This window comes from Marmota flaviventris, chromosome X (assembly GCF_047511675.1).
Source record: "Marmota flaviventris isolate mMarFla1 chromosome X, mMarFla1.hap1, whole genome shotgun sequence".
In the NCBI taxonomy this organism is placed as follows: domain Eukaryota; kingdom Metazoa; phylum Chordata; class Mammalia; order Rodentia; family Sciuridae; genus Marmota; species Marmota flaviventris.
This window is the reverse complement of record NC_092518.1, coordinates 26,227,472-26,246,439: the sequence shown is the minus strand read 5'-3', so window position 1 is coordinate 26,246,439 and position 18,968 is coordinate 26,227,472. Positions and strand designations below refer to the sequence as shown.

The window sequence follows — 18,968 nt, the reverse complement described above, 5'->3', positions numbered from 1 at the left end:
CTAAGAAAGTCAAAAGCACTATTCCCAATACATGTTTAATCATTTCCTACCTCTGCACCTTTACTCATGTTATTCTACTACCTCAAATACTCTTCCCTCTTTCTTCATTTCCATACTTATAGAATTCTATACATACTTACTTAAGTTTCCTATTTATAAATCATTGATCCCTCAATGATATATAACTTTTTTAAATATAAACATGTTTAAGCACTGGTTGTACCAAATAGAGGAACACATTTTAAATTCTATTCAGCAATGAAATTATTTTGTACTTTTCTTATTATTTATTATTCTTAATTTTGAGTGGAATCCATGAAATCTCTTTTAATCTCCTAGATAATCTATTAAAATTCTTTGAATATAAAAGATCTTCAGCAATACATATTCAAGGAATTAAAAACATGTTAGAAGTTCTAAATCATTTTCTTTTAAAAAGAACTATTGACCTCTGGCTTCTGGCCCCATAGAATCTAACATGATATTAGAGGTAGGACAGTAATAATTTAAGGTAAAACATTATTAGTTTTGTTGATTAAGTGTACATTTATTGTAATGACTGATATTTATATACTTTTGTGTTTTTTTCAGTTTTTTTGTTATTTCTAATAAGTTATTCATGACAGCAGCATGCATTTTGACACATCATACATAAAGGGAGTATAACTTCTCATTTCTCTGGTTGTACATGATGTAGAGGTAAACCAGTTGTGTAATCATATATGCACATAGGGTAATAATGTCCAATTTGTTCTACACTCTTTCCTACCCCCTACCCTCCCTTCACTCCCATCTGTCTAATCCAAATTACCTCTATTTTTCCTTAGCTCCCCTCCCATTAGCATTTGCATATCAGAGAAAATATTCAGCCTTTGGTTCTTTGGGATTGGCTTATTTCTCTTAGCATGTTATTCTACAGCTCCATCCATTTATAGGGAAATGGCATCATCTCATTCTTCTACAAGGCTGAGTAATATTCTACTGTGTATATATATATACCACATTTTCTTTATCCATTTATCTGTTGAAGGGCACCTAGGTTTGTTCTATAATTTACCTGTTGTGCATAGAGCTGCTATAAACATTGATGTGACTGTGTCACTGTAGTATGCTAATTTTAAGTCCTTCGGGTATAACCTGAGAAGAGGGATAACTGGGTCAAATATTGGGTCTATTCCAAGTTTTCTGAGGACTCTCAATACTGGTTTCCATAATGGTTTCACCAATTTGCAGTCTCACCAGCAGTATGTGAGTGTACCTTTTTTCCCACATTCTTGCCAACATTTAGTGTTTCTTGTATTCTTGATAATTGCCATTCTAACTGGAGTGAGATGGAATCTCAATGTAGTTTTGATTTACATTTCTCTAATTGCTAGAGATGTTGAACATTTTTTTATATTTTTGATGATCAATTGAACTTCTTCTTTGAAATATCTGTTCAGTTCTTTACCATAGTTATTGACTGAGTTATTTGTTCTTTTTTTTCTGGTGTTAAATTTTTTGAGTTCTTTATATATCCTGGAGATTAATGCTCTATCTGAGGTATGTGTGGTAAAGATTTTCTCCCCTTCTGTAGGCTTTCTCTTTACGTTATTGGCTGTTTACTTTGCTGTGAAGAAGTTTTTTAGTTTAATACCATCCTGTTTATTGATTCTGGATTTTAATTCTTGCACTACAGGAGACTCATTAAAGAAATCAGTTCCTAAGCTGACATAGTGGAGATTTGGGCCTACATTTTCTTCTATTAGGCACAGGATCTCTGTTCTAGTGCATAAGTCCCTGATTCACTTTGAGTTGAGTATTGTGTATGGTGAGGCATAGGGGTTTAATATCATTGTGCTACATATAGATTTCCAGTTTTTCCAGTACCATTTGTTGAAGAGGCTATCTTTTCTTCAGTGTATGTTTTGAAGCCTTTGTCTAGTATGAGATAACTGTATTTATGTGAGTTTGTCTCTGTATCTTCTATTCTGTACTATTGGTCTATGTGTCTATTTTGGTGCCAATACCATGTGGTTTTTGTTACTATGGCTCTATAATATAATTTAAGGTCTGATATTGTGATGCCTCCTTGCTTCACTTTTCTTGCTAAGAATTTCTTTGGATATTCTGGTTCTCTTATTTTTCCCAATAAATTTCATGATTGCTTTTTCTATTTCAATGAAGAATTGAATAGGATTGCATTAAATCTGTATAATGCTTTTGGTAATATGGCCATTTTGACAGGGTTAATTCTGCCTACCCAACCAAGAACATGGGAGATCTTTCCATCTTCTAAGGTTTTCTTCAAATTTCTTTCTTTAGTGTTCTGTAGTTTTCATTGTAGAGGTCTTTCACGTCTTTTGTTACATTGATTCTCAAATATTTTATTATTTTGTGGCTATTGTGAATGGTGTAGTTTTCCTAATTTGTCTTTCAGTGTAATCATCACTGAAGTATAGAAATGCATTTTATTTTTATTTTTTTTTACTTTATTCCAATTTATTATATATGACAGTAGAATGCGTTACAACTCATATTACACACATAGAGCACAATTTTTCATATCTCTGGTTGTATACAAAATATATATTCATACCATACATGTCTTCGTACATGTACTTAGGGTAATGATGTCCATCTCATTCCATCATCTTTTCTACCCCCATCCCTCCTATCCCTTTTCCCTATCTAGAGTTCATCTATTCTTCCCATGCTCCCCCTCCCAGCCCCACTATGAATCAGCATCCTTATATCAGAGAAAGCATTCAGCATTTGTTTTTTTTGGGGATTGGCTAACTTCATTTAGCATTATATTCTCCAACTCCATCCATTTACATGCAAATGACATGATTTTATTCTCTTTTATTGCTGAGTACTATTCTACTGGGTACCACAGTTTCTTTGTCCATTCATCTACTGAAGGGCATCTATGGGTGTTAATTTTATATCTTGCTACTTTGCTGAATTCATTTATTAGTTATAGAAGTTTTCTGGTGGAATATTTTGGATCTTCTAAATATGGAATCACATTTGGGGCCTCTGATAAATGCAGATTCCTTTAATTTCCTTATCCCTCCACTGTGCTGGTAGAGGAACTGCCTGGCTGTGGCAGAGGCTACGCTGCTGGGTTTTTTTTTTTCCCCTTATTTTGTTATATCCAATCTCCTGAGTCCCAGATCTACTCTGAATGTCCAGATGTTAATTCCAGTAAAGTCCCCACCCGCCACTTTTTTGTTCACCCACCTTGCAGAGAATCTGCCTGTCTGCTTTTTTGGTTTCTCACCCTGGAGCAGCTAGGAAAGTGACCTCCTCTATCCTATCATCTTGAAAACCCTAACTGATATTTATTAATATTTACTTTCACTCTATTACAATTTTTGTTATTTCCTTGGGGCAGTAGTGATAATGCCTAAATAATTTTTTTAATAATTTTTCTTTTTTTGTTATGGCATATATTTGAGGCCAAATATACACACATACACATCTGTAAAACATAGCAGTGAATAGGCAAGGGATCATTTTTTTTTATAATTCAATGCATTTCTCAATTAAGACACCCAACAGAGCTCTAAGATATCATGACATGGTAAATTGACTCGTTACTTATAAGAAGGAAATAAAGCAATTTTTTGGTAGTTGTAGATGGACAGCATGCCTTTATTATATGTTTATTTTAGGGGGTGTGCTATTGATCGAACCCAGAACCTCACAAGTGCTAGGCAGGCACTGTGCCACGAAGTTACAGCCCCAGGCCCCAAATAAAGCATTTTTGAATTTCAAGTTATAATCATTTGTTCATCATACTAGGAAAAATACTTGAAAAATAATTATAAAATGACTGGGAGATTTTATATTTCAGAGTTACAAAGTTGATAGGATCTTAGTTATTTTTTAAATTGAAATATAGAGGTTTTATGTATTAATGGGGCACTATGTAATGTTTCAATGCATATATATATATATATATATATATATATATATATATATATATATATATATATTTAGAATGTCAAAATCAGAGTAAGCATATCTATATTCTCAAACATTATCACTGATTTGTGATGAAAGCATTCCAAATCCTTTCTTTCAATCTTTTTGAAATAATCAGTATATTATCATCATCTCTAGTCACCCTACTGTTCAGTAGTATATCAGAACTTCTTCCTTCTGTTTAACTAACTTCATATTTATTGACTCACATTTCTGCATCCCTCCTTCCTCCCAATTAGTAGATTTTGAAGAAAGGTAGCATTCATGCTCAAAATATTCTTTTAATTATTTATAAATAGTACTTGAAAAATATTATCTTTAATATCTGTTGGTCAGTAATTAAATTTGCAAATACGGCACAGAGTAAATGTATAACTTTGTACCCCTTGGTCTTCGTACATAGAAGTGCCCAATGAATATATTTTTGAAAAAAGTATTTAAAATCCCAATGGTAGATGATTAGATGCATTTTTTTTAACTTGCTACCCAAAATCTGTTCCTCAGGCCACCAGTTTTAATATAACATGGTAGCTTATTGGAAATGCAAGGCTTCAGATTCCACCCTTGACCTACAGAACCACATTCTGTAGTTTAAAATGGTCCCCAGGTGATTCATATGCACATTAAATATTAAGAAGCACTATATACTTTGGATAGAAGCAGACCAAGGAAAATTAATTTTTTTCTCCTCTCTAATTCTTTTTTTAAAGTACCTTAAAAATAGTAACTCTGATTAATTTATGGTCCTACTTACAAAGGATTAAGTGACTTGTTCAACCTCCTTTTGTGCTAGCAGACTTAAAATTTTACTCTTGACTTTTTCACTCATAATCAGAATACCTGCCTATAATATACATATTTTAAAGATACCTTTCAAGGTTATAGTTAAACTCAGATAAATATGTGGAAAGAAAAATACATTGTTACATTGCCTCAGAGTTACCTTGGCCTCTTGACAGGACTACTGGTATCCTTTTTTGTCTTAAAATTGATTAAGTAATTATTTAAATTGATAAGTAAAAATTATATGTATGTATCATGTATATAATCAGATGTTTTGAAATATGTGCACATTATGATATGGCTAAATCAAACTAACATACTCGTTACATCATATTTATCATGTTTTTTTGTGGTGATTGCTTAAAATTTACTTGCTTAGCAATCTTTCATGATATAATACATTGTTATTAATTAGGTCATAGAGTAGATCCATTGAACTGATTGCAACTAACTCAAATTTTAAATCTATTGGCCACTATTTTCCCAATCTCCCCTCCCAGTTTCTGGAAACCACTGTCACTTCTTTCTGCTTCTTCAGGTTCAATGTTTTAAGATTCCACATATGAATAAGATCATATATTATTTGTGTCTCTGTTCCTGGCTTATTTCACTTAGTATAATGTCTTTCAGGTTCATCCATGTTGTTACAAATGGCAGAATTTACTTCTTCTTAAGGACTGAATAGTAAAATGCAATTATTTACATTTTACTATTTCTAGAATTAATGATTCACTTCACACAAAGGATATTTTTTATATCTTGTTTCCCTGGGGTGAGCACATTGGGTAAATTTCAATGCCAAGTGGCACAAAAATCTTTCAAAGGAGTTTCCATTTTATATATGGTATTACAAATTATTATTGATAATGCACACTTAACTCACTGAATATTGTAAATGATATTCACTGGATATCACTCCCTGGATATAGTAAATGACATGAAGTCAGCGTCATTCTATGTGGAGGACTTTTAAATATATTTTGAAAGTCCAAGAAGGAAAGTAACATCCTACTTTAACAGATGCACCATAAGGGAAACGAATATCATTAATATACTTAGTGAATATTACTAATCATTATCCATATGATATATGGTGTTTTATTTTATTTTATTTTTTGAGGAAATACATGGCTCATTTTTACACAGAATCAGAAATAGCTCTTTACATACTTTAATACCAGCAAAAATGTAATAAAGAGGTGTCAGTTTTGTTTACTAGGAGCCAAGTCATTAAACCTTTTTGTTTAATTGTTTAATCACAAATGCACCATCTTAATTGACATGCTAATATAACTTTCTGTGGAAAGGAAAGTGTAATTTTTTATTTTTGTTTCTAATGAAAGGTAGTCTCTTAGATGGGTGAGTTTTGGCAATTTGAGTTAGGAAAAAGAATTACGGAATGAAGTTTTTATGTGAAGAAGCAAAAGAAATTAACTTTAGTGCTCATCTCATTGGTCTGCCAAATTGCAGGGATATTTTAGGCCTGATTATCATGTTCTAATTAGTCTCTAGAGGACATTCATGGACAATCGAGTGCTCATTAATCTGTCTTCTTCCTGTAACATTGATTTGTTCATTACCCTTTCAGAGTCTCAAATATAGAAACCAAAAATTGATGTGTGGTGTTAATGTGCTTACAGATGTTGCTACCACTTATCCGGATAAGAAGTCCATCTTAATGTACATCACATCACTCTTCCAAGTTTTGCCTCAACAAGTGAGCATTGAAGCCATCCAGGAAGTGGAAATGTTGCCAAGGTCTTCAAAAGTGACTAGAGAAGAGCATTTTGAATTACATCATCAAATGCACTATTCTCAACAGGTAAAGGATTTAAATGACAACTAATATCAAAGATATTTTCTACTTTATATACGTTTATATACATTCTTAAGTATCACACATAAAAATACCTATTTAATGCATGCATATATATACACACACATATATCACCATATGTATACATAGCATAATGTGCATATACATAGAAAGTCAGTGACAAAAAGAGATAATGAAAGCCTTTAAATTTCTGATATGTACTATATTATTTTTAAAGCATATATTAAAGTACTCTACTATTGATATGCACTGTATTATAGGAATATAGAATACAGAATATATTGCATTTAAGTTGTATGCATATTTAAGTTGGAAAAAAAATGGCAGGCTTATGTGCATATTAAACTTCAAACTCTCCATCAAATAGAGTAAAGAGTAAATTACCAGAGCAAGATCAAAGGCAAATTCTCTGTTTAATAATGTACTTTAAAATTTTTTGGAGGCAATTTATTGATGCATTAGCAATTTTTAATTATTAAAGGTTAATATTATTGAAAAGTGATTAAAAACATTTCTAATTTAAATTAAATGGAGAATACATGTGATAAAAATATTTATTAAATCATTTTATAGATTGCAGTGGGGTTCTTCCATTAATTGGTTTGTTCTTGCTCTCAACAGTGGGAAATTTTGGGTGTTTTCTTGTATTTTTCATAGACAAAAACAGTGATGAAAAAGCCTTTAGCAAAATGTCTGCTGAAGGCGTGGAAAGTTCTTAAGCCTAATTTTCGCACTCTACTGAGCTAGTTCTATATTTAGTTTATGAAAGCTTCAGTCCTTTCCAGGGTATTGATCTGATGAATTTTGCCTTGTTTACTTTGGGTTCAGAGAAAATTGCCTTTGGATGCCTATTTTTGTAAGACTGAAGACCATCGTACCATATATGTACTGGAGTTGTGTCTCTCTGAAATGTTCATGGTTCAAACCCATCTTCATTATCTTCCCTGATTATCTGTTCTGCACCACAAGAATTGTAAGCATCACAATTCTTGGGGTGTATTTGTTTCTGATATCACTTATCTGTGTTTAGCATTAAATATTTCATCCATCATTTCCATTTAATGCTCTATTTTCTGGCATGTTGGAAAGTAGTCCTTCTAGGGTTACTTACCATGTATCCTCCTGTCTGTCCACCCTCCCCAAAACCCTTCTCTGCAGATTACGGTCAGTCTAGCACAGGGCTATGAGCGAACATCTTCCTCGCCTAAGCCTCGGTTCAAGAGCTATGCCTACACACAGGCTGCTTATGTCACCACCTCTGACCCCTCGCGGAGTCCATTTCCTTCACAGGTCTGTCAACATTTACTGTCTTCTACAAAACAGAGAACTCTTCCAAGATAATCTGACTTTTCTTTTGTTTGTTTGAAATTGTCAGCGCTTTTTTTTTCCTCTCTTCAAGCTGTTTTTTTTTTCCCCAGTCTTATCAGATTCTCAGATGATGCTTTGTTAGGTTTAGTATATGTTGATTCTTCATTAATGAAGATGCTTGAAATAGTGACTTGTACTTTTATGATATAATTACTTCTAAGGTTCTCTTTCACAAAGGCTACCAATGATTATAAAGAACATGATGATCATTAAAAGTTTTATATCTGTAACTATAAAAAATGTAGATAAATACATGAACATTTCTAATTATAATATTTGGGGGCTTTTTCTAGAAATCTGATCTATAAATGAAACTAGAAGTTTTTATATATATTTATTCTCTTAAAGTAAGTTTATGAAAAATATAACTGCAACCTTCTTCATATCATCTCTTTTAATTTTGCTTATTTAACATACACACACACATATAAACCTTGCATATAATAGTATTTGAAGTATTTATTAAAAAAAAAAGTCACACCAGAACCAGGTCAGATTCTATGCACTGTTTAATAGTTTCTACATGAGGGATTTTCTCAGTGGAGTTTTCCACTCTTGCAATATTGTAGAAAAATCTAAAAATATAAGAAATCATAGCCTTGTATGTGTTAGAGCATGGAAATGATACATACTAGAGTTGCTAGATTTGCAAGAATTTCTTTTTTTTAAAAAAAAAAAAGCTTCATTTGGCTCATTAGAGTAGTTTGAAAAGTTCTTGAGGAAGTGTTTTTTATAAGAACTGAACTATGAAAAGGAGTTTAGAAATTATTCACCTGATCCTACTGGTAAATTTGAAAGTATACATTTTTTGGAGACTCATTGATTTTTTTAAGGTAGTGTTGTACATATCATTAGCAATTCATTTGTCAGTTAATTGATGTATGAGGCTGAAAATTCTAAACTGTGGAAGATTCCCCCAAGGAAACATTTATTTTAGTGCAGAGTTACGCCTGTATCCTTGGCTAGTTTCTTGCAAAGCCAAATAAAGGAGACTGAGTGAGAAAGATTTTTGTGACTCAGCCTCATCTTCAATTCATTTTCTAAGTTTTCAAAAAGATGAGTTGTATAATCTTAAACAAGAAACAACCAGTTTCCTTATTAGCAGTTAAAAATAATAATTCTGTCACACATTATTGAGTGTTTTCATATAAGACACATGTGAACTAATTTAATCCTTTTAACATCCCTTATGGGTGGGAAATACTATTTTAATCTCCATTTAAAGTTTAAATCTATCTATTCTTCCCTTACTCTCTAGGCTCTTTTTAATCACACTTATCCCATGAAAACCACCAACACTTACAGAGTAGGGAGTACATCCTAAAATAAAGGGGCATAAACCAAGAGAAAGATATAAGATTTTTCCCCCTCATTATCCCTTTATTGAATTGCCTTTTCTAGAAGGGTTTCTCCAATGTCTATTCTGGCAGTATATTTGTACCTCATTACCACCTCATTAAGGCATTGCTCAGGTATGACTCCTTAATGAGATAATTGTAAATGGACTTAAATTTTGCCAAACTGTATGCTCAGTCTACTTTCATGTAAATATTACTAAATATATAATATTTCATAAAACATTCAGTTGAATTTGCTTATCTGTGTTATTTAACATAGGCTATTGAAATAAACCTCTTTTTTTAGAAGAGAAGCAGCACAAATCATAAGAGATAGGTAATGACATATTCTGATGGTTACTAAAGGGAGCGCATCAGAAAATGATGTTACACGTAGTTAACTTTGATAAGTTTATGTCCTCAATAGTCATACTAAGAAATTTTTTTCCCTAATATTGTAAGGACTGATTCTCCACTGCCCCCTACAGGTAGTGTCTGTTCCACTTCCATTGAACTCAAAGACAGGTTGGATTAGATTCTGTCAGGTTTTTGGTGGTCTGCAAAGAAGCATAACATTTTCTACATAAAAGGAGAGGAACATCCAAGTGACTGTCTCCTATGCAAAACATACCAGCTATCAATAATATTCACATTTCTCAGTATCTTACAAATATCAATCATCTTTCTGTTCCTAACTTGGAAAATGGGATTTATACTCACTAAAGTTTGTTGAGGTGAAAGGATCCCTAGCTATAAAAGAGTAATCCTCATAAATTCCCAAGAAGAAATAATATTTGGTGTGAGCCACACACAATTAATGACATCCTTTTTATAATTGTGCGTAATTCCTCTATTAATGATTTTTATCATGACTCTATGCTAATTTTATCTTTTATAAAATATCCTCAATCTCTCTTTCATCTTCAATGTGTCCATCTCTCCTCAATCCTCACTCTGTCCCAAACTTCTGCATGCACACACCCATGTACATGCCTCTTTCCCAAACATCTTCTGATTGTCTTGTTTGTATACTTTTATGCTATCCTTTCTTTTACCTACCATCTGTAGTGTAGCATATGCTTTATTCATTCATCTATTTACTTAACAATAAATATTCTTAGTCACAGAATGAAATGATTTAATTAAGCTTTCATGACTTTCACCATCATTGAAACACTTTTCTCAAAGTCTATACACTCAGTAGATACTTCTTCTTCCCCCATCACAATTCCATATGTCGTTCATTATCTTGCTCTTTCTCCTCTTCCAACTCCCTCAGCATAGGGATCTCTGGGAAGATCCCTTGTCCATTCTGTCTGTATGTTCATTCCCTTATCCATATGATTTGATCACCTGTATTCAGTGTGAATGGAAGTAACCATTGTATTTGTGTTCTTAACACTTCCAGTCTCTATGGAGTTGCAGCCATGCTTCCAACTCATTTTCAGATCTCTGAAGTGTACCTATGTCTTGAGGTACATTTATGTTTCAACCTGCTATTGTCCCCAAGTGAACTTTATTTCATCATTCATGGACCTTTTTCTTGTCCTTTTTGTTATGTGAATGAGGATGTGACTCAATAGTCATTGAGGCTTACATATGATACATAATCTTTCTATTCTGTATTTATCTGATAATCAATAATAAAACTAATCCAGCCAATCCTTTCTCTGAAACATTTCTCAATTAAGTTATGTCCATTCAATTTTCATAGGTGCCCTTTTGATTCACTCTCTTAGTACATGTCTATCAGATTACAGAAAGAAACTTACAATTGATATCACTACCTTTAGTTCAACATTCTCTAAACCAGAATCCATTTCTTTATTCATACCCCTAATAATATTATTCCTAAAATTTTCCTCACTTTAATTTGTCCGTGTAGCAATCCATTCCTAATTTCTTCTAAAAGCATCATGATCCATTAGTGATTTTCATTTTCATGCTTATTACACACTCATGTGTTTGATGTTTTCTTCAACCAAATTTAGTCACTGCTTCTCCTCTGTAAGAAGCAACATATTTGCCATTTTATCTTTTATGCATCCCTTCACCAAGGTTGACTTTGGGTTTCCTTTACAAATTGGCCAGTGCTATCCATATTTCAATGCCTAATCAATAAGTGTCAGATCCTGAAGTCTAGTTCAGATTCATTTAACTCAAAGCCTGTAATCTTAATATTAGAGTAACACTAAATTCTTCATTTTAGTTCTTATATATGGGGTTACTCATGCATGGAATAGTAGTCATTTATTCAATCATTTACCATTTATTAATCACCTACTATATATAGGTATCATTGTAAGATTAAATATTACATCAATAGAGAAACACACAAAATAATTCAATGGAAAGTATTTTCTTAAATAATTAAAACGGTATGTCAAATATTAAAATATTAAAAATTGACAGTTAAATAAGTGCTAAAAATAAATAAAATTAAACGGCAAAGAGTAATGTGCAATAGGTAGTAGAATGGAACTTGAAATTTTATTTTGGGCAGTAAGAGAAGGACTAAGAAGTTAAATTTTGAGTAAAGATTCAAAGGAAGTATGAGTATCTGGGGAAGAGACTTCCAAGAAAAAGAAATACAGAGGCTAGGTCTATAGCTCAGAGCACTTTCCTCACAAATGTGAGGCACTGGGTTCAATCCTTAGCATCATATAAAAATAAACAAATAAAATAAAGGCATGTTGTCCATCCACAACTACAAAATTATTTTTTAAAAATACAGTAGTATAAAAGCTGTAAACTTTGATGATATTTGTAATATCAGGGAGAAATATGAGTGGGAAACTGACTGATAGGAGAAAGATGGAAAGATATGACAGAAGTGTGCATCTGGATTACTTCAGTGTGCATGATGTACAATAGTTGATGAATTCCAGATATTTTAAAGGACGACCTACACAACTTGCTAAAGTAATGCAAAGCAAGTGTTTGCTGAATTATTTAAGAACTTTTCATGGTATTGTTTAAAAGAAAAACAAAAAGGATGAATACAACTTCTAAGATGTATGAAGCATAAAACATAAGTAAACTGATTTATGGGATTTAGCTAATGAAGAATCAAGTAGCTTGTGAGACATAAGCAACAGGTATAGTGTGTGTTAAATATAGTTAATGAATTCATAATATGTTACAGATATTAAAAATAGATGGAATAAATGATGGGATAGGCAATAATGTTTCTTAAAGACAAAAAGAGATGAAAACAACAAATCACAAGATATACTCAAATCATCTCTTGGCTGAAAGCTATATCATTTCTAAATTGCCTATTCACTGGTGATACTTAGTATAGTATTATTGTATCCCTTCATAGGTTCCACCTAAAAAGTTACATACTTCCCATAGCAAACTAATTGATGAACTATGACTAGAAGCCAGGTTTCCATGCCTCTGCATCTCCTCAGTACAACAAATATATGTTTTGACCTCAGTCACCTTCTGTGTTGGACCCCTAGTGTAAATCTTGCTTCTGGTTCTGCCTACCATACAATCATCAGGGAATGTTGATGCAACAAAACATGAACATTGCATAACTCATGCTTTAAATAGTGTGCTCCTTTTAAATATTTGTACCTTCTCATAATTGTACTACCTTCCCCATCTCTTTCCTCTTATTATATAATTTAAATTAATTTAATAAGGAGGGGAAAGATGGCGGCGAGGGGAGTGCATTGCCCCCGTGTGCTGCTTCACTGTGTGGGAGTATGACAAGTCAGGACGGCTAAAGGATATCTTGTTAGGAATTTCCAGCAATAGTGGGGTGCTCCGGAACCTGGAGGAAGGATTTCCATCGCATGAGGATCAGCTACAGGGACTCAAACGCGAGAGGTTTGTCGCACTGCTTATTCAGCAAATCGGCCCGAGGCTAGAATCTGCAGCGTGCGCTGGGATAGAGACGCAGGGTTACAGCGCTGCAGTTTCTGCCAGCCGCGCAAGCACCGTACTCAGGGCTGAATTCTGGGTTCGAGACGGGGAAGGAAGCGGTCCATCTCGGTTCTCCACACCGGTCAGACCACAGAGGAGGCCAGCAGCCACCATGTTGGTAAACTGACGTCACCACCGCTGTTTTCGACTGACCGCAGCTCATTCAGCCATAGAACAGGTAATTTCAGGCTGCAATTCGCCTGCGGCTTGCAGACAGATTGCTAGGGCTCAGCGCCTGGGTGCTTCTTAGAACCTGATCTTATCGGAGTGAATACCCAGCGCGGGGCGGCCGGAACCACCCTGGCCCAGGGCTGCTGAGCCCGCGGAGGCTGCTTCTTGGACCCTGCGCCTACCAGAGCATACAACAAGCACTAAGCGGCCGAATTACGGCTCCCGGAACTGAGCCCGCGGGGACTGCTTCTTGGAGCTTACATTTATAGGAGCTTACACCGAGCACGGAGTGGCCGAGTTCCGGCTCCCGGAACTTCCCTGGCCCGGGGCTAGGAGCCCGCGGAAACTGCTTCTCGGTCCGGGTCCTGCTGAGGGCCGGTCAGGTCTCACCCGGTGCTTTGGTTGCCCGGCAAGGGGAACGAAATGCTGCCATTCGCATAGGATACCAACATGGCAGAGATCTGATGTCTGCAGAAAGCGGCGGAGGAGGGAACTTCATCAATACCAGTGGTGACATAAGCAGTTGGTCTCCTGGTAGGGGGGGTGAGGCACAGTCACCCGAGTCTCCTCAATTTGTCGTCGAGCCAGAGGGAAGGAGCCGGGCCGCTGCCAGCGCCCGGAGCAGGCCCAGTGGCTCGCCAGCGTGGTGACCGCGTGACCCCAATTGGAGAGGGGGCGGAGCGGAGCCGCCACCCGCAACCGCAAGGTGGGCAGACCCGCGACCCAGTGGTACATGGGCGTGGTAGGAGGGGCAGGGCAGAGCCGCGGTTCGCGCTTGCAAGGTAAACAGACCTGTGACAGCCTGGTGGGTCAGGCCCAGTGGCCTACCAGTGTGGTACACACGTCACCCCAACTGGAGTAGGGGCAGAGCAGATCCTTCTCCCACGCCCGGACCAGGCCCTGCCGGTGTGGAGGTCACGTGACCCCAATTGGAGTGGGAGCGGAGCGGAACCGCCACCCGTGCCCGCAGGGTGAGCAGACCAGTGATCAACCTGCAGATCAGGCCCAGGGGTCCGCAGGCGTTGTAGGAGGGGCAGGGCAGATCCGCCGCCCGCGCCTCCAAGGTAGGCAGACCTACAACAGACCAGCGGATCAGGCCCAGGAGCCTGCCGGCGTGGTACAAACACCACCCTAATTGGAGTAGTGGCAGAGCAGAGTCGCCGCCCGTGCCAGGAACAGGCCCAGCGTCCTGCAGGCGGGGTAGTCACGACACCCCAATTGGAGTAGGGGCAGAGCAGAGCCTCCACCCGTGCCCGAAAGGTGGGCAGATCTGCGACCGACCAGCGGGACAGGCCCAGTGGCCTGCCGGTACGACAGACACGTCACCCCATTTGCAGTAGGGGCAGGGTAGAGCCGCCGCCCGCGCCTGCAGGGTAGGCAAACCTGCAACCGACCGGCGGATCAGGCCCGGTGGCCTGCCGGCGTGGTACACTCGTCACCCCAATTGGAGTAGGGGCAGAACAGAGCCGCCGCCAGCTCCCAGAACAGGCCCAGTGACCTGCCGGCGTGGTAGCCACGACACCCCAATTGGAATAAGGAGAGAGCAAAGCCGCCGCCCGCACCTGCAGGAAAGATACGCAAGCAGTATGAAAAGACAAGGAAAGAAAGGACCACAAGCAATGCAGGTCAACGCAACTTTAGAAGAGGTAACAGCTGCAGCAGATGGAATGTCAGATAAAGAATTCAGGATATACATGCTTCAGATGATCTGGAGTATCAAGGAAGACATTAAACAGCAAAATCAGACAATGAAAGATCACTTCGACAACGAATTACGCAAACAAATCCAGGAAGCAAAGGATCAACTATACAGGGAGATAGAGGTTATAAAAAACAAACAAACATAAATCCTAGAAATGCAGGAAGCAATAAACCAACTTAAAAACTCAATGGAGAATACTACCAGCAGAGTAGAACACTTAGAAGATAGAACATCAGACAATGAAGACAAAGTATTTCAACTGGAAAAGAACATAGACAGCTCAGCAAGACTGTTAAGAAACCATGAGCAGAACATCCAAGAAATATGGGATAACATTAAGAGACCAAACTTAAGAGTCATTGGGATACAGGAAGGTACAGAGCTCCAAACCAAAGGAATGAGAAGTCTATTCAATGAAATAATACAAGAAAACTTCCCAGACTTGAAGAATGAGACAGAATCCCAAATCCTAGAAGCCTACAGGACGCCGAATGGGCAAAATCATAAGAGATCCACACCTAGACACATTATAATGAAGATGCCCAACATACAGAATAAGGAGAGAATTTTAAAAGCTACAAGAGAAAGGAAGCAGATTACATTTAGGGGTAAGCCAATCAGGATAACAGCTGATCTTTCAACACAGACTCTGAAAGCTAGAAGATCCTGGAACAACATATTTCAAACACTGAAAGAAAATGGGTTCCAACCAAGAATTGTGTATCCAGCGAAATTAAGCTTCAGGATGGAGGATGAAATTAAAACCTTCCACGATAAACAAAAGTTTAAAGAATTTGCAGCTAGAAAACCATCTCTTCAAAACATCCTCGCCAAAGCATTACAGGAAGAGGAAATGGAAAATAACAATGAAAACCAACAGTGGGAGGTAGGACAGTAAAGGGGGGGGGGAATAATCAAAGAGGAAAACAAACCATGTTTAGTAACAGAAATAAACAAATATGGCTGGAAGAACAACCCATATCTCAATAATAACCCTAAATGTTAATGGCTTAAACTCACCAATTAAGAGACACAGGCTAGTAGAATGGATCACAAAACAAGACCCAACAATATGCTGCCTACAGGAGACGCATTTGATAGGAAAAGACTTACATAGGCTGAAGGTGAAAGGTTGGGAAAAATCATATCACTCATATGGACTTCGGAAACAAGCAGGAGTGTCCATACTCATATCAAATAAAATAGATTTCAAGCCAAAGTTAATCAAAAGAGATAAAGAGGGACACTACATACTGCTTAAGGGAACCATACACCAACAAGACATAACAATTATAAATATTTATGCCCCAAACAATGGTGCAGCTATGTTCGTCAAACAAACTCTTCTCAAGTTCAAGAGTCTAATAGACCACCATACCATAATCATGGGAGACTTCAACACACCTCTCTCGCCACTGGACAGATCTTCCAAACAAAAGTTGAATAAGGAAACTATAGAACTCAATAACACTATTAATAACCTAGACCTAATGGACATATATAGAATATACCACCCAACATCAAGCAGTTACACTTTTTTCTCAGCAGCACATGGATCCTTCTCAAAAATAGATCATATATTATGTCACAGGGCAACTCTTAGACAATATAAAGGAGTAGAGATAATACCATGCATCTTATCTGATCATAATGGAATGAAACTGAAAATCAACGATAAAAGAAGGAAGGAAAAAGCATACATCACTTGGAGAATGAACAATAGGTTACTGAATGATCAATGGGTTATAGAAGACATCAAGAAGGAAATTAAAAAATTCTTAGAGATAAATGAAAACACAGACACAACATATCGGAATCTATGGGACACATTGAAAGCAGTTCTAAGAGGAAAATTCATTGCTTGGAGTTCATTCCTTAAAAAAAGAAAAAACCAACAAATAAATGATCTCATACTTCATCTCAAAATCCTTGAAAAAGAAGAGCAAAACAACAGCAAAAGAAGTAGAAGGCAAGAAATAATTAAAATCAGAGCTGAAATTAATGAAATTGAAACAAAAGAAACAATTGAAAAAATTGACAAAACTAAAAGTTGGTTCTTTGAAAAAATAAACAAAATCGACAGACCCTTAGCGATGCTAGCGAAGAGAAGAAGAGAGAGAACTCAAATTACTAGCATACGGGATGAAAAAGGCAATATCACAACAGACACTTCAGAAATACAGAAGATAATCAAAAACTATTTTGAATCCTTATACTCCAACAAATTAGAAGATAGTGAAGGCATAGATAAATTTCTTAAGTCATATGATCTGCCCAGATTGAGTCAGGAGGATATAGAAAACCTAAACAGACCAATATCAATTGAGGAAATAGAAGAAACCATAAAAAGACTACCAACTAAGAAAAGCCCAGGTCCAGATGGGTATACAGCAGAATTTTACAAAACCTTTAAAGAAGAACTAATACCAATACTTTTCAAGCTACTTCAGGAAATAGAAAAGGAGGGAGAACTTCCAAATTCATTCTATGAGGCCAACATCACCCTGATACCTAAACCAGACAAAGACACTTCAAAGAAAGAAAACTACAGACCAATATCTCTAATGAACCTAGATGCAAAAATCCTCAATAAAATTCTGGCGAATCGGATACAAAAACATATCAAAAAAATTGTACACCATGATCAAGTAGGATTCATCCCTGGGATGCAAGGCTGGTTCAATATACGGAAATCAATAAATGTTATTCACCACATCAATAGACTTAAAAATAAGAACCATATGATCATCTCGATAGATGCGGAAAAAGCATTTGACAAAGTACAGCATCCCTTTATGTTCAAAACTCTAGAAAAACTAGGGATAACAGGAACATACCTCAATATTGTAAAAGCAATCTATGCTAAGCCTCAGGCTAGCATCAATCTGAATGGAGAAAAACTGAAGGCATTCCCTCTAAAATCTGGAACTAGACAGGGATGCCCTCTCTCTCCACTTCTGTTCAACATAGTTCTCGAAACACTGGCCAGAGCAATTAGACAGACGAAAGAAATTAAAGGCATAAAAATAGGAAAAGAAGAACTTAAATTATCACTATTTGCAGATGATATGATTCTATACCTAGCAGACCCAAAAGGCTCTACAAAGAAACTATTAGAGCTAATAAATGAATTCAGCAAAGTGGCAGGATATAAAATCAACACGCATAAATCAAAGGCATTCCTGTATATCAGCGACAAATCCTCTGAATTGGAAATGAGGACAACCACTCCATTCAAAATATCTTCAAAAAAAATAAAATACTTGGGAATCAACCTAACAAAAGAGGTGAAAGACTTATACAATGAAAACTACAGAACCCTAAAGAGAGAAATAGAAGAAGATCTTAGAAGATGGAAAAATATACCCTGTTCATGGATAGGCAGAACTAACATCATCAAAATGGCGATATTACCAAAAGTTCTCTATAGGTTTAATGCAATGCCAATCAAAATCCCAACGGCATTTCTTGTAGAAATAGAGAAAGCAATCATGAAATTCATATGGAAAAATAAAAGACCCAGAATAGCAAAAACAATGCTAAGCAGGAAGTGTGAATCAGGCGGTATAGCGATACCAGACTTCAAACTATACTACAGAGCAATAGTAACAAAAACAGCATGGTACTGGTACCAAAACAGGCGGGTGGACCAATGGTACAGAATAGAGGACACAGAAACCAATCCACAAAACTACAACTATCTTATATTTGATAAAGGGGCTAAAAGCATGCAATGGAGGAAGGATAGCATCTTCAACAAATGGTGCTGGGAAAACTGGAAATCCATATGCAACAAAATGAAACTGAATCCCTTTCTCTCGCCATGCACAAAAGTGAATTCAAAATGGATCAAGGAGCTTGA

General features: G+C 36.3%; 1 protein-coding gene across 7 annotated transcripts in view; it reads left to right on the top strand.

The window, feature by feature from the left end:
• The window catches only part of Dmd (dystrophin), a 2,062,171-nt gene that overhangs the window by 461,016 nt on the left and 1,582,187 nt on the right, over positions 1–18,968 (top strand). For 6 of the 7 annotated variants that reach the window (XM_071606753.1, XM_071606749.1, XM_071606750.1 and 3 more), the window contains exons 8-9: positions 6,396–6,577; positions 7,751–7,882. In XM_071606753.1, coding sequence (XP_071462854.1) covers positions 6,396–6,577; positions 7,751–7,882 — 314 coding nt within the window. The remainder of the gene's footprint in view (positions 1–6,395; positions 6,578–7,750; positions 7,883–18,968) is intronic. The other variant, XM_071606751.1, reaches the window with a different exon arrangement.